Consider the following 15,132-nt stretch of genomic DNA (forward strand, 5'->3'; position numbering starts at 1 on the left):
GATTGAGAAGTCTGGATGAGATGTGTCAGACTATTTAAATGTTTTCTTCTCTCCTCCCTGCCTTTGTATTGATGTCTGTGTTGTGATTCGTGTCTCCATGAACAAGCCACCTCTGCAGATCGAAGTGTTGTCTGTCCATTAAAGGGGCACTTTGGGAGCGTCTAGTTGTGAGCCCTGAGATTCATGTTGTCTCCCGTCAGTGGTTCTTTAGTGTCTACTTTCCTTCTTCTAATCTCAGCATAAAAACTGACTTCACTGACTGGTCCCTGTTTTCTCCCCCCTTTCAGAGCTACCCTATGGCTGGGAGAAGATAGATGACCCCATCTACGGCAGCTACTATGTAGAGTAAGTCTCCCTCTTGACTTGGTTAACTCAGCTGCCCTGTTGTAAAACAGGAAATGCATTTCTATGGTTTACAACACATCCTTATGAATTATAAATATCTCAATTCTCATTTCTTATTAATGTCTTGCTACTCATTTGACTGAACATTTGCAGTGAAATGCTGGTTTGTACAAACATACTGTATCGTTATCTGCGTGCGGTTTAATTTAGAAGTACCTTAAATATGTTCTGTTCCTACCCAACTCAGCTATAATTGTAGGAGAAAAGTAGAGAACGGTTACTAAGGGGACAGTTTGGGGATCTTGACGCTTTTGTCATTATTTCCTTCTCTTTTGTCATTTCCTTTTTACTTGTGTCTTAAACATTTGGATGTAGTTACAAATTACTTTGGGTTTGACATTTGGCATGCAAAACACAGTGAAAAAACATCAAATGTGATGTATTGCTGTATATGTTAAGTAATTTATTTATTTATTTGAGCATATAGCAGCATATAGACTTCAAACTCGATTATAGCAACTATCATTGCTCCATCAGCTTAGATATGTTATGGTGCCATGTTAGCAACCACCTGCCTATTACAGTACTTACATATCCTGCCGAAACATTTGCTTGCCAGTCCAGTCATATAATCTCTAGTTCTGTTTGCCAACTCCTGAGAAAAACATCTTGGCCTTCAGCTGGCTAGATGTTCATAACTCTCACTGCAAGTGTATGTTGACCAGATAGTTAACACATTGCTTGTGTAGGGCTACCCATCATTTTACATTGGTAGTACTTGTGCGCTAAAGTGACTTAAGGTATAATAACTAAGCAGTCAGCACCAGAAAACCAAAACAACAAGCGGAAAGCAGCTGAAATTTGCACTGAGAGCTGAACTGTTGATTCTCAGTGGGATCAGCAGGACTAGCAACCCTTTTGATCCGTTTTCTCTATGTTTATTTTAATGTTCACTGGGGCTAGTCCTTGTGTGTGAATACTCCTGGCAATAAACCTCCTTCTGATTCAGATGCTTCTTTCAGGAAGTTATTTGACTCTGAAAATAATACCGTAATTAATGTTGCTTAATGAAGTTTAGATCACATCAATAGCGTATCACACAGAAGACACCTCTGTCCTGAATAAACCATTACATTTTTTGTTCTTAAGTACATTTTTACTAAAATGCATTTTTACTTTGGTGAAACGTTGACTGCAAAACTGCATTGTAGTATTCCTATTTTTTTCATTATGATACATTGTATTTCAGTCACATCAATCGAAGGACTCAGTTTGAGAACCCAGTCCTGGAAGCCAAGAGACGCCTGGAGCAGCAGAGGCAGATGCAGAGCCAGGGACTCTCCGCTCTACCACTGCCCACTATATACAGAGGTACACATGAAATACTACAGTATGTGCAGTTCAGTACATATTTCAGACATGCTGACATGCTCAAAGATTTGCAAAAATATGGAAATGCAAGCGCTGCCGAAAGAACATGCACAGCATGTGGCCTTGGTGTTTAGTCCATCAAGGAGCCCTATAACCAATGTGCTGATAATCTTTTTAAATCATTGTAAATTATCCCTATTATGCAGATAATTATTTAGATTGTGCATTTTGTTTAGTTTTCCTAACCCCTAACACAAAGAATGGGCAGTTTTACGGGTATTTGACGGTGCAGAAGAACAAAGTCATGTTCGGCCTAAGGCCCCTAGTGGGATAATTCAGCCACGTGTATGAGTATGCACTAAACCAGTACATAATGTACTGTTTCATCTGAGTGAAAACTGCATATCTCCAATGAGTCAGCTTATCGGAAATTAAGGCATATTTGTTTTTGTTGGGTCTTTTGTATTCAGAAAAATATACAGTATTTGTATTCAGCTCTGAAACTGGTATTTAAAGCTAAAATAATACATCGAACATGTCATACCCCAAAAAACCTCCTATACTTGCAGAGAAGCCATTGTTTACAAGGGACCCAACCCAGCTGAAGGGGACCTTCCTATCAACAGCCCTGCAGAAGAGCAACATGGGATTTGGCTTCACGATCATAGGGGGCGACGAGCCCGATGAGTTCCTGCAAGTGAAGAGTGTAATACCAGATGGACCCGCAGCCCAGGACGGAAAGATGGACACAGGTAATTATGTGTACCAAGTCAGAATTTTGACAACTGGTTTAGAAATTAATTGAGGTTTTAACAATCTAAAAGCTGTCACTTCTGTCACTGCTGATACTGTAATTTTGTGTTTAAAGAAACACTAAAGCACAGCCTCAATATTCTGACACCTCAACATTATGAGCCATAATTTCCTGCCAAAGCAGATCAAATGCAAGGACCTTTGCCGGAAGTGATTCAATTTCCTCCAGGCAGGTTTTTACCTGAATGTTGTCAACATTTATATTGCCCAAAAGGCCAGAGAGGCACAACAAAATGTGCATATCCAGTCAATTTGGTGCTGCAGCATTATTTTGGCATTAAAAGTTAAACTTGTGAATCTGCCAACTTATCTTAGCATAAGCACAAGGGCTTAAGTTAGTTCATGGCTGGAAAAGGTCAGCCACATAGAACTCCAAAATCACATCCACACACTGTTTATGTTTGTGTCTAGTTTTCAGTTATTTAGAAACAGTCAATACTTTTCCATTAGAACTTATGAACTTTCCTGGTAGTCATTTTGTGCATAGTTAATACATTATGGCTTTATATATTAATATAAAGACTTAATTTCAAGTTTTTTTAGGGCTATTTGCTTTTTTGTCTACTTGTTTTCCTCATGGCAACCAATGCCTCTTTATTTCCTCCTTGTAGTCAATTTTTGTTTTATTACATCTTTGTAATAAGTAAATGCAGGGCTGTACAGTGCGACAGTTTTGATCGCATTTGCTACTGAAATTGATCACGTGCGATGATGAATACGAATCCTATCGCACTCGTGCGACAGGTTGATAATGAGGAGAGGCTGTCTTTGAAACACAAAGGAGAGATGCACAACACTGCTTAGAGGGCTCTACATTAACACTGCGGGTAAATGCGAGTCTTAGGCAAGTAAGTTATTAAGTCCACCCTCCACTTTGGCTGGTGAAAGATGTGTGCTCGGGATCTGTGCTCGTGCAGCGATTCTAGGTATAAAAACTTCACGGCTGCATCTAGACCATATAGGCTTCAACGGCAATTGCCGGAAGGAGACGGCACATTACCGCAGTTAAGTTAGCGCGTGTACAAACAGAACATTTCCTGTGCGCCTTCACATTAAAAGCCTGTTACTAGCCAAACGTGAGTTGACTTTTATTTTGAAGCCGGTAAGAACAGGAAGTTAGCGCTTTTTTCTAGCTTGAAAGTCAACTCCTTCAGCTGCAAAGAACAGTCAACAGTAGCCTAGTTAAACAAAGTTTTAAATAAGCCACTGAAAAGCTACTCCCAACACATTCACAACAACCTATTTAATTTATCCTAAATTGTACCAATGTGTATACTTATTTATTTAATAGGCTATGTTTAATGTTTTAAAGTTTGGTTTTAATTAACAGAAGGACATTATAATAATAATACTGAATCAGCAAAAAATTGCAATTGGCAGGTTAGATTCTTTTTTCTAAATCAGTGCACCCCTATTAATTTTTCTACAATTATTACTGCACACACTAGGATATCATATTAATTGTGAATCTCAAATGAGACCAGGATGACATGCTCAAAGGTAATTAGAGCAAAATGCAAGGGTTAAGGTTATGCAAGTTTTCAATCATAGCCTACTTTGTGTGCTACCAAATTTATTTTTGTGCTACTGAATTTTTTTGCTTGCTAGCACCAGTGCTACCACCTAAAAAAATAAGCGTACAGCCCTGAAATGGTTTCAATGATGTGTACAACATGAAAGTGATACTCTAAAAACTGTTTAACTACATCCTAGAAATGATTGGTTTAGTGATAGAGGTTTCCTCATCCCCAGGAATACCAATGTATCTTCAGAGCGGACATCATTGCCCCATGGTGGCACATTTAGGGTGCCCTATATGTATGCTTGTAGCACTGTGTCCCAGACAAGGACTTCTGTTTCCTCTCAGCACACTCTCTGTCCTCTGCCAGTGCAATGTGACATCCTGCTTTAATGGAAAGAAGAGGAACTGATGAGATTGGCCATACGTGACTCCAGCCCACACAACCTCTACTTCATTAAGAGATTCATTTCTGCTACTACAGCAGGAATGCAGGTCTAATATCTCTACACTAAACCAGTGCCAGTGGTACAGTGGAAATCAGTCATACACTGGAACACCAATGCCATTCAATTGTCCCATACTTGTGTTAGTGCTTTAAGCACCTGATGCGTTTTCCATAGGTGGATTTAATTTAATGTTTTACAGAGATAAACCTTAGTAGAACTTTAAGAACACATATATATTAGTAATAGTCACTGTATGCTCTACTCAACCAAAACAAGCAACCGTATGAGGCTTTATACGTGTTCTGCTCTGAATCTATGATTTGGCCCTGGCAAGGCTGGTACCCAAACTGCTCATTTAGAGCTCATCTCAGAGCTGGGAATCCTCCTTCCTCCTTCCAGCTCCTGCTCTCTGCTTTTATGTCTCTCCCTCTGCCTATCAGTTTCTCTTTCATCTGAAATCAATCTCTTTCTATTTTATCTCCATCTCTGTCTTTGTCTCTCTGGCTTATTTTACTTATCTAACCATGTCATCTGACACTTTTCCTCTGCTTTCAGCCTCAGTATATTGTCATCCCATTTCTCTTTCTACCTCTCTAGTTTCTCTCTCTCTTCATCCCCCTGTCCTGGGCTGTCAGCTTTTTCCTCTCTCGTCAGATTTCTCTCGCACCAAACTTGCTTCTGTCCGCTCTTTGACATTTCCAAAGCTGCACACACACACTCACACACACACACACACACACACACACACACACACACACACACACACACACACACACACACACACACACACACACACACACACACACACATACACACAAACACTCATTCACACTGTCACAGAGTCAAACACAAGCACTCCCTGGCTGATATTAGCTGGCCTATTTGCGCTGTGCAGCATCACTCGTAGGGATTGTGTATGATTGTGTGTGTGTGTTGTGTGTGTGTGTGTGTGTGTGTGTGTGTGTGTGTGTGTGTGTGTGTGTGTGTGTGTGTATGTTCATGGAAGTGTGTGCGTGCCTGCACGTGTGACAGAGAGTGCCTCCAGAAGTGCGAAATAAACGATTTAAGGCAACTGTATTTGTCAATCAGGCTGTTACTTTAAAGCTGAAATCCATAACTTTCCGCATGTTAAAACTACAGTAGAGATGACAGAGTATCCAGCGTTGCATTTGTGAAGTTGTTTCACCTTGTTGTAATTGGTTTGCAGGATAAAATGTATCCGTCAACCTGGTAAGGTGAACGGGAAAGAAAATGAAGGGTTGTAATGAAATAAGATTGCAAAGAAACTGACACCAAGGAGGGGTATGACCTGATAGAGGCAATGTTTCTCCATACAAGATCATAATCAGTATGACACGTAAGCATTTTCTTTCCAACAGAAACAATGAGATGTTACATCCTAATGTAACATGTTTGAGCCAAAAATCAAAACTGTTACTACTTGTGACTCTGTGCAACCCATTAAATATCTTGATGGATGCTAGTGTGCACCAGATGGTTTTCATATTCACCAAGACCCTGACCCTTTCGCCCTCTCTCTCACCTCTCTGTCTCACACATAAACTCCTATGCAATAGCAGTGAACTAACATTATATTCCTGTGAGACTCTTGAGAGGGACAGCGTGCTTCTTCTGTGTTGCTCGACAGCATGTGCGGCTACCGCTGAGATTTGACATGAACAAATCGACAAGTTGTATTTTTGCAGCACAGTATGTCTACACATAAACCACTGAGACTGGAACCATGTGGTCTGTGTAACTTACATGTGACATACTGAAGTGTGAGTGAGGCTGAAACTGTGTGTCCTTCCTCTTTCTTTCTCCTCAGGTGATGTTATTGTCTACATTAATGACATCTGCGTGCTGGGCACCACACACGCCGATGTGGTCAAGCTTTTCCAGTCCGTACCGATCGGTCAGAGCGTCACCTTAGTGCTCTGTCGAGGTTATCCTCTGCCCTTTGACCCCGAGGACCCGAATGCTGCGGCCAACACCTCCATGACCCCCATTGGCCTGGAGCACCGGCCCCTGGTGGTCAACGGCCGCGGTAGCTACGACCCATACCTAGAGTATCTGTCTCTGAGCTCCCAGCTGCCCCCTCAGGCTCTGGCCGGAGCCCCTCACCCCGGGGACACGCATCTGGATGGCTCGTCCCTGCCGCCCACCACACCTGGTTCGGCACAGACGCCTCACGACGACAACGTGTCTATGGCCTCCTCGGGGACTGCAGGCCTTCCTGGGGGAACAGCACAAGGGGCAGAGCTTCTCACAGTTACTATGGTTAAAGGGTCGGAGGGATTTGGGTTCACCATCGCCGACAGTCCCACTGGTCAGCGAGTAAAACAGGTGATGTGTGCTGTAGTTATTTGTATATGTTGGCATTCACTTAGTAAACCATGAACATCCCAGAAATTAAAGGTTCAGCCCTCATAGATATTTTACTTGTGTTTTACTTTCTGTGTTTCAAGAAGTAAATAAAATCTCAGAAGTCTGCGAACTCTGTAGTCGAGTTAGGTTAAACATTAAAGTTGAGGCAAAGAACTAAGAAAGTAAGTGAGCTCAGCCTGTGAAGAAGTTGCATAGTGCAATGGCTGGTCCATTAAACTTTTAACACTACAAAATTATTTAATTTCAAACAGCTGGGTTCCTGAAATATAAAACTAAACCATGCGCAAGTTTATTGAAATCTAGAAGTTGTGTGACGGGGGATGTGTGGCAGGTCCTAGAGCCGGGCTCACAGGGAGCGTCAGGGCTCATAGAGGGAGACCTGATCCTGGAGGTCAACCAGCAGCCAGTGGCTGCAGCTGGACATGGACGAGTGGTGGAGATGCTTAAAGAGTGTCCTGTGGGCGCCGAGGCAACACTTCTCATACAGAGAGCAGGAGCAGGTGAGAGACGGATTTGTTTCTTGTTTGAAACGTATGGTAGTAAATTAAAGTCGATAGATACACAGTGCTTTTGATGTATGAAGCATGTTACATGTTACGACAATTTGTTTTGGGAGGCTTACATGTAATTTACTTACTCGAAATAATCAAAGTAAAATAATTTTCGACCCTTTAATACCTGGTGATTGAAAAAATGTCATGTTACTTTTCATCTTCAGCCCCTGTAAGAGAGAAGTCAAGTAGAATTGACAGAGAGAGCAAGAGGGATTTAGATTTTGATCATTTTGGGACCCAATTTTGAACACACTGGAATCACAGGCAAAAAATGGGCCACATTTTCTTTTCTTGCATAACAATAAATACAGTGTTTTCCTGAAAGGTCAAATAAATATTTCACAGACAAATTCTTTCAACATGTTGGTTAAGAAGAACGGCCACTTAAATGTTCCCCTCGGGGTAATTGGATCACTGTAGGCCACATTCACATGGCACATGATTAGACAATTGAAAATATACATAGAAATGTAATTAACAATAGTTTGATGAGTGTGCTGACTGATTCAGAGAATACACAGACATTTTAAAGTCAATCAAAGTTGTTTTATAGGCAGATTTGATACTCGGTGTTGAGTGTCACGCCATCTGTTGTCAGTGTTTTTCCTGACTAGGTTTTATCACAAACATGTTGTCAATGTTTTTCTCTGAACCACACTGAAGCAACACAGGGGGGATACAAGTCAGGGAAGTCCTTTAGAATACAGCAAATCAAAATCTGGTCAAATTTAAAATGAAGTGCTGTGGGTAGAGAGGGCACTGGCGTCTGGCGCTTCTGTGGTTTCAATTCCAGTAGAGCCACACATATTCAAGATAAAGGCAGTTATTTTACTCTAATATGCTTTGGACAGAAATGACTGTCATCTAGCTAGCTTGGCACGAGGGTGACTCAAAAATGATGATGATTATACAAACAACATTTTCACCATGTTCTGCATTCATACAGGGTCAATTCTGATGTGATGCTGGGTTTAAGACAATTGTATCAAACGGAAAACATATACCAAAAAGCTCTTAACAAAATGTGCACAATCCCATTTGTGATCTTCAAATTCTCAATTGTATTGATCTACTAATTAAATATGATATGTCTGTTTATCTGTATGGTTGTCCCCCCACTACCCTGTCTTGAGTCTCAGTGTCTCTCTGAAAAACTCTTCTATATCTGTCAGAATGGCACAATGTATGTATGTACTGTATGTAATTAGCAGTGGTTATTGTCTGTTTGCATCTTAAGACAGTGAGTTCAGGGCTAGTGTTGTTCCACAAAGCCACATGTCACATGTTGACTCCCTGTAACAAGCTCTGCATTTCAATGGGCTTCTCTACAAGAACTCTTGTTTTCTGCAGACGTTCAGCATTTTATCTTCCTCTGGAAGTGAAAGAAGGACACGACAACAGGCCTTCTGAGAATAAATCAAAATAGAGTTATACAGCACCAGAAAAGATAGGAAAAAAAAGTCTGTCCTTTGGCCATTTTAAGAGACAAAGTTCGTAAGTTCACTGTTTGCCTTTGATGTAACACACATTAGCTTCACATTTTTACTCTCATTTAGTCGTTAAGTCTGTGGTTTAGAGAGAGGGGAGATAAATTGCCATGTGTGAAGAGCTCAGTTGCGTTGTGTCTGAGATGTTAACAGATAATAAAGCGGAATTATAGATATACTCTCTTTTGCACTGCTCCTTTTCCATTGATTACATTTAATTAGGGATGTAACAAATCTGTCTTTTATGCAATTTAGGTTTAATAAATTATCGTGTGACAGGAATTATTATTGCAGAACTGAAAAGCACCCAAAGACATAAGCATTATACAGACTGTGATGTGAGTGTTTCTGGATGGTTTGCTGATCTTACGCCAGGCCTGTTGTCTCCAGTGTGACATGTATTATTGACCACAATTGGAGATGTATTGACAAGCGGTTGTCTTGTGCATTGACTGTGTAGTCTATGTTGTTCACTGAATTAGGTAAAGTATAAGAAATTATTCAAGTCTGTGATGTTAACCCATGACTCAAGTGTTTTCAGCAGGAATAGAACACCCATAGTGGATGAGTGTATGTGACTGCACGTCAGCATGCTGTACATGAGCAGCTCAGATCAAATGTGTATGGATCATCTTATGTCCATGCAGAGCCAACATGTGCCATCTGGTGGTTAATCTTTTTTAAGAAGCATGGTCCTGTTTCACTGTCAGATACGCCATTTAAAAAGGATGATTACATTCAATACACAAATCAGACTGTCCTGCACATATAAATGCATTATCATGTGTACATACACATATCTGTAGTCAAATAAGCACACATACATACAGATGACAATATATTAATTCTTCAAAATGCTGAGTTGAATGCACCAAATTACTAGCCTGGAAATCCAGAACTGAAAATGTGCTGCCCCTGTTGGTCTGGACCCTCTTCATTGAAGCTATCTATGTATGGTGCTCTGGGGCAGATGTAACAACGTGTGATAGTAAACAACAGAGATGGCTGCGGATATGTTCTTTGAGTTTGAGACGTCTTTGGTCTCGACACTTAACGATTTGGAAGACGGCACTCAAATCATTAAATCATTAATTTCATTAGCAAGAAAGAGGAATGTTCTTTTTTGCCGACCGACCAGGGCAAATTTAATTTACCAGTTAACCTCGCAGTTCGCTAAGCGAACAAGGCTTAATACTCAGATCAGGAATTTAAAAGGCTGTTTGTGTTTACAGATGTAGGATTTATGTGCAGAACATCAATGGAATACACCTTGGCTTGAACACATGATTTCAGATGTGTGACTGAGAGCATCCGGGCTTTGTGTAACCCAGACAAGGTGTTAGACTTTTGCTGCGCGTGTGTGTGTGTGTGTGTATATGTGTGTGTGTATATGTGTGTGTGTATATGTGTGTGTGTGTGTGTGTGTGTGTGTGTCTGTCTCTGTCAGACTGCTGTAGTGTGGGCACTCTGCCAAGAGCTCCACTGAGCTCTGATCGTGTTCACAGCTCCATCCCCTGACATCCTATTTTGAAGCACAGCCAACCACTGACTAGAAATATTTAGCCCCACCAATGAGGATGCAGAGCATGACTGTGAGTAAAAAGGTGTCAGACTGCACAAGCCAATCAGGCTGATCTGAAGGCCATCCAGAACTCAGCAGGCTAGTCTGTGAGGCATGGCAGCCAGATTGCCTGACCATTGGCTGGAGAGAGAGAGAGAGAGAGAGAGAGGCCAGTGAAGCATCTATTCATTTGTAATTCATCAGCATTTATACAAGTCCGCCACACATCCGGCACATATGCTGATGAATTGTATTAGCATTTAAATTGAGCTTCAATTTATGGGTGAGGTTGACGCTCCACTTTATGAGTGGACAGTACTCGTTCCCCTCAGTGGGTTATAAGGAATTGTTTCATGAGAATGAGTTATTAGAATTCCTCAAAGGTTTCCCAGAAGACCTGTATTCCCTGCAGAACGTGGTTAATAGTCCCAGTTTCCCACATAGCCCTTCCTCTGCTGCTGTCACTGTGCTGAGTGATTTCAGCCCCACAGACAGCTCTCCTCAAATGACATGTTTATGGCGTTCATGCAGAAATGATGCTGTAAATTAAGTGGAAGGAATGAATTATTGTTTTAATTTGTCTTCACATGGACTGGAAGTGATCTATTGCATTTCGGGCAAATCTAATGTCATCATCTTTTTATTTGGGATAGGTGTACACCGATCAGCAAACTATACACAGAATGTCCATACATCCCACAACCCTTCCCTCCACCACCACCCTCCCGCAAAAGCACATAAACACATGCATACATACATACATACATACAGTAGATGCATATCTGCATACATAGGACTACAAGCATGCACACATACAACACTTACATTACAAAACCCGTCCTTGCCGATTTTTAGTTCTACCTTTCTGCTGTGCTGCTAAGTGCGCCAGCCTTCCTCTCACAGATCTAAAATGTTTCTGTAGTTGGAGACTAATTTCATAGATATATTTAAGACAACGCTTTCTGATGTGCTCTCTGGAAATCTGACAAACTGAAAAAATATAAAATATGTCAGAATTCTCTATAGAATGTTTTACCCACCTTGTTAACGTCTTTTAAGAGATTCATCGTTGAATCTGCAGTAGTCTAGTGTGCGTGATGAGTGACTGTATCCCCCTTATGTCTAAATGTATGTATTTGGGTCTTGGCAGCATAAGTGTGCTGTGTGTCTGAGGTTTGGTGGAGTCACAGGGGAGCTGTGTTGATGAGATTTTTGTTGTGAAGTAGAATGCTTCCTGCTTCATGCATGGGGATAAAAAATGACTTACAGAGAAAACTCTGAGTGTGTTGGGGGGAGGGGAACGTGCTTTTGCCTGCAGCAAATGATGTAATTATGTTGAAAACAAATGCAACAACCAATCTCGTTTAGGAAGAGTTACGCAAACAAAGTCAAAACTGAGGAATACAAAATCAGCAAACTTGAGTCTCTTTTCACAAGTTACGTAACGGAATATGAATTACAGTAACACTTGTATCAAATTTTCTTTTAGCTATATATGTATTTGAAATTTTCTATATTTTTGTTGTTTCATAAGTCTGCGCTCTATTACAGTAACTGTGTTTTATTTTTCATTCTCAGGCCACATCTCTCCATGGAAGGCCTCCAAACAGGTACAATGATTTAATCAAATGTGTGTGTTATTGATGTATTGTTCTCATTGTATATATAAGAAAAATAACAAATTCTAACTATAAAGGAAAGTGTGTGTGTCTGTGTGTCCTTAAAGTTTCTCGCCAACTGTTTATTGCTGAGGACCAAAGATAGTGCAGTTTTGTGTACAGCTGGTTTGTAAAAAACTGAGAAAACCCAGTCAAGCCAGCATCTATCCATGCCGATTCCATAACCGAAATGGTTGTGCATCAATATCCAAGTGGATATAAGTGTAGATATAATTTATCACTGTAAACATAAAGTTTTATCAATAGACTTACAGTATTTCATTATACCTGACTGCAGTGTTTTCGTTGACAGAATTTATAAGGCTTTTCTGACAAGTTTATTTTGCACATTTAATATTTAGTATTTTCATTGGCACAACAGCTGCTGTTGTATGGCATTGTACATTATTGTATTGCATGATTGTGTTTTCTCTTCACTTACAATAAGGTAGGGTGGAGTTGGAAATTGATCATAGTATGTGTTGTGATAAATAAATTCACCCTCAGCAAGTAAAATCACTGGTATCACAGCTCTGTAGCTGCTATACCACTTATAGTGAGACTATGCAAATGGAGAGATCTTTCCTCAGGAAATCCTATTTATTTTTTTCAATATGACTATGCACAGGATTAATGAGTCCCATTAGTCTGATGTTTCCCTCATAAACAGGCAGAATACTGAGTTATAGCTGACCACTCTGATGTGCGTAGAGGTATATGTGTTTTTTTGTAGCAGCCTGGTGTCATTCTCACGTGATTTAATGTAAATTAACATGGTGGATGGCTGTGCTTAATGGCACTGCACTTTTGATGTGGCACTTCCCAAATCAGAAGCTTTAAATTTATGAACATAATAAGTCCAGCTTCGGGGATTTAATAACTGAATAAGTTATTAATGCAGTATAAATCAGCTGTGGACAACAGATATAGATTTTTTGATGCCAATTTCAACACATCTACAGGCTGTGGGAGAGTTTGATTAAATTATTTTAATTACATTTTCATCATTATTCTATAGTTGATGCGTTCTGTTTGTATTATGTTTGTGCTTGTTGACAAAATCATCAGTGGATTGATAATAAAAGATATTCATGTAAATATTGTGCCCCACCTGTACACCCTGCACTATGCACTCACACAGGCAAAGCAAATGTCAAAGTGTGGAAAATACCAGTTGGAGTGTTACTTGAACTGGTTGTTGTGCGGGCATGAATATAAAGTTGCTGATGTTTTTCCTTGTAGTTGCCTGACCAGTGGGACCCACATGGTAGCCCCCAAGCTAACCTGTCCGGCCCGATTTTGCCCCCTGGCACACCCTTCCCAAACCAGCCACAGCACCGCACATCTGTGCCCGACTCCACCGAGGGATTCGATCTTAACAAACCTGATCCCTACGACCTTTATGAGAAGTCGAGAGCTATCTACGAAAGCCGACGTGAGTACTGTTACTTAGTATATAATAAGCGGCAGCTGATATACATCACACACTATATGGTGATTATTAGATTTTTTTTTTTTAAGAGTCAAAGATTTGCCCTTTAGGTCTGCATCTTTGTCTTAGGTCCAGAGTATGAAGAGGTGGAGGTGCACCTGCTGAGGGAGAAGACCGGGTTTGGCTTCCGCATCCTGGGGGGAGACGAAGCCGTGCAGGCTGTGAGTCCGGACGCCCGTGACAAGGCTCGTATGGGACGGGCTGGACCACACGCATACTTAACCTCATACACACCAACTTCGTCTGACCTGCACTTAACCTCATCTTACACTTTCATACATTTGACCCACACACACTTACACACTAGAACACTTTGGCTTTCTCATACAGTCCTGACGCTCTAACTGCTCAGTACCTCCCATACTGAAGTAATGCTTTGCCAAGTTGTCCATGTTTAAAACAGCATGCAAACTATAATACAACGAGAATGTGGCAGCAGAATATAAGAAGGGTGAAAAAATGTTACCATGACCAAACAAGCTTATAACCTGAAAAGCAATTACTGTGTGTGGTTCCACTGTGTCTTCGTTTCATCCTATGTACCTTCATCTATTCGGCTAATATATTTTTTATCTTTGAACAGATTGTTATTGGCGCTATAATAGAAAACACTCCTGCTGAGCGTGATGGGCGGCTTCGACCAGGAGATGAGCTCATTTCTGTGGATAAAAATGTGGTTGCTGGGAAACCTCACAAATACGTGATAGACTTGATGCATGCAGCCGCTCGCAATGGTCAAGTCAGCTTGACTGTGAGAAGGAGAGTGCAAATGCCTGGTGAGGACATGTTTTATGTTTTTGCACTTTTTTGTTTTGTGTCTTGTTTTTTGAGACTGGAGAGAATGCTGCACATTTAGTAGTAAGTAGTACAATTTCAGCGTCTACTCACTTATGCATCTTTTCTGTGGTGGTAAACTCATTTATGCAGTGCATACTTGGGGAACAACTGGGTTAGTGGGTACTGGGTACATAAAACCCTAAAAAAAATATACTCACACATTAAAATAAAGCACTAATGTCTCTAGGTCAGTGTTCCTAATGTGGGAAATGAGGTTGTGTGTAGACATGTAAGTCAGTCAACTGTGCATGGCCTGAGGAAGATACAGAAGGGCTCAAATCCTAGCCAGCGAGCTGCGAACACAGATTTTATGTTCACTGTTGCTGGTTGACATGTTAACCAACATGATTAGAAATGTTTCTAAATTCAATCTTCGCATCGTCTACATCTCTACACACACGCAGTTAAATCATGAGAGACTTCGAAAACGAAAAGCTTAAATGAACAATTAATTTATTGGAATGTGCTGGAGATATTTAAAGAGTCTTTGGCGATTAGACCCCATCGCAAAATCATCTGAAGGGGGCAGCGAAATCCTATGCTGAGCAGAATACCCCCCTGATGGAGCCTAGACACTGGTGGCGGTGAAGAGCTGAAGGTCTGGATGATGCTGATGTTGTTGTGATGAGGACTGGAGGTTAATGGGGTGGAGGAGGGT

The 15,132-nt window shown here is 40.8% G+C and overlaps 1 protein-coding gene across 1 annotated transcript in view; it reads left to right on the forward strand.

Annotated features, from left to right (window-relative positions):
- Positions 1 to 15,132, forward strand: part of magi2b (membrane associated guanylate kinase, WW and PDZ domain containing 2b) — a gene marked incomplete at its 5' end in the record, with an annotated part of 85,479 nt that overhangs the window by 63,348 nt on the left and 6,999 nt on the right. The window contains 9 exons of the mRNA XM_080028276.1: positions 288 to 345; positions 1,595 to 1,716; positions 2,286 to 2,468; positions 6,326 to 6,843; positions 7,217 to 7,385; positions 12,066 to 12,097; positions 13,388 to 13,580; positions 13,707 to 13,822; positions 14,221 to 14,413. Of these exons, the coding sequence (XP_079884402.1) occupies positions 288 to 345; positions 1,595 to 1,716; positions 2,286 to 2,468; positions 6,326 to 6,843; positions 7,217 to 7,385; positions 12,066 to 12,097; positions 13,388 to 13,580; positions 13,707 to 13,822; positions 14,221 to 14,413 (1,584 nt within the window). The remainder of the gene's footprint in view (positions 1 to 287; positions 346 to 1,594; positions 1,717 to 2,285; positions 2,469 to 6,325; positions 6,844 to 7,216; positions 7,386 to 12,065; positions 12,098 to 13,387; positions 13,581 to 13,706; positions 13,823 to 14,220; positions 14,414 to 15,132) is intronic.

Source organism: Ammodytes marinus (assembly GCF_949987685.1).
Source record: "Ammodytes marinus genome assembly, chromosome: 5".
Taxonomy (NCBI): Eukaryota; Metazoa; Chordata; class Actinopteri; order Uranoscopiformes; family Ammodytidae; genus Ammodytes; species Ammodytes marinus.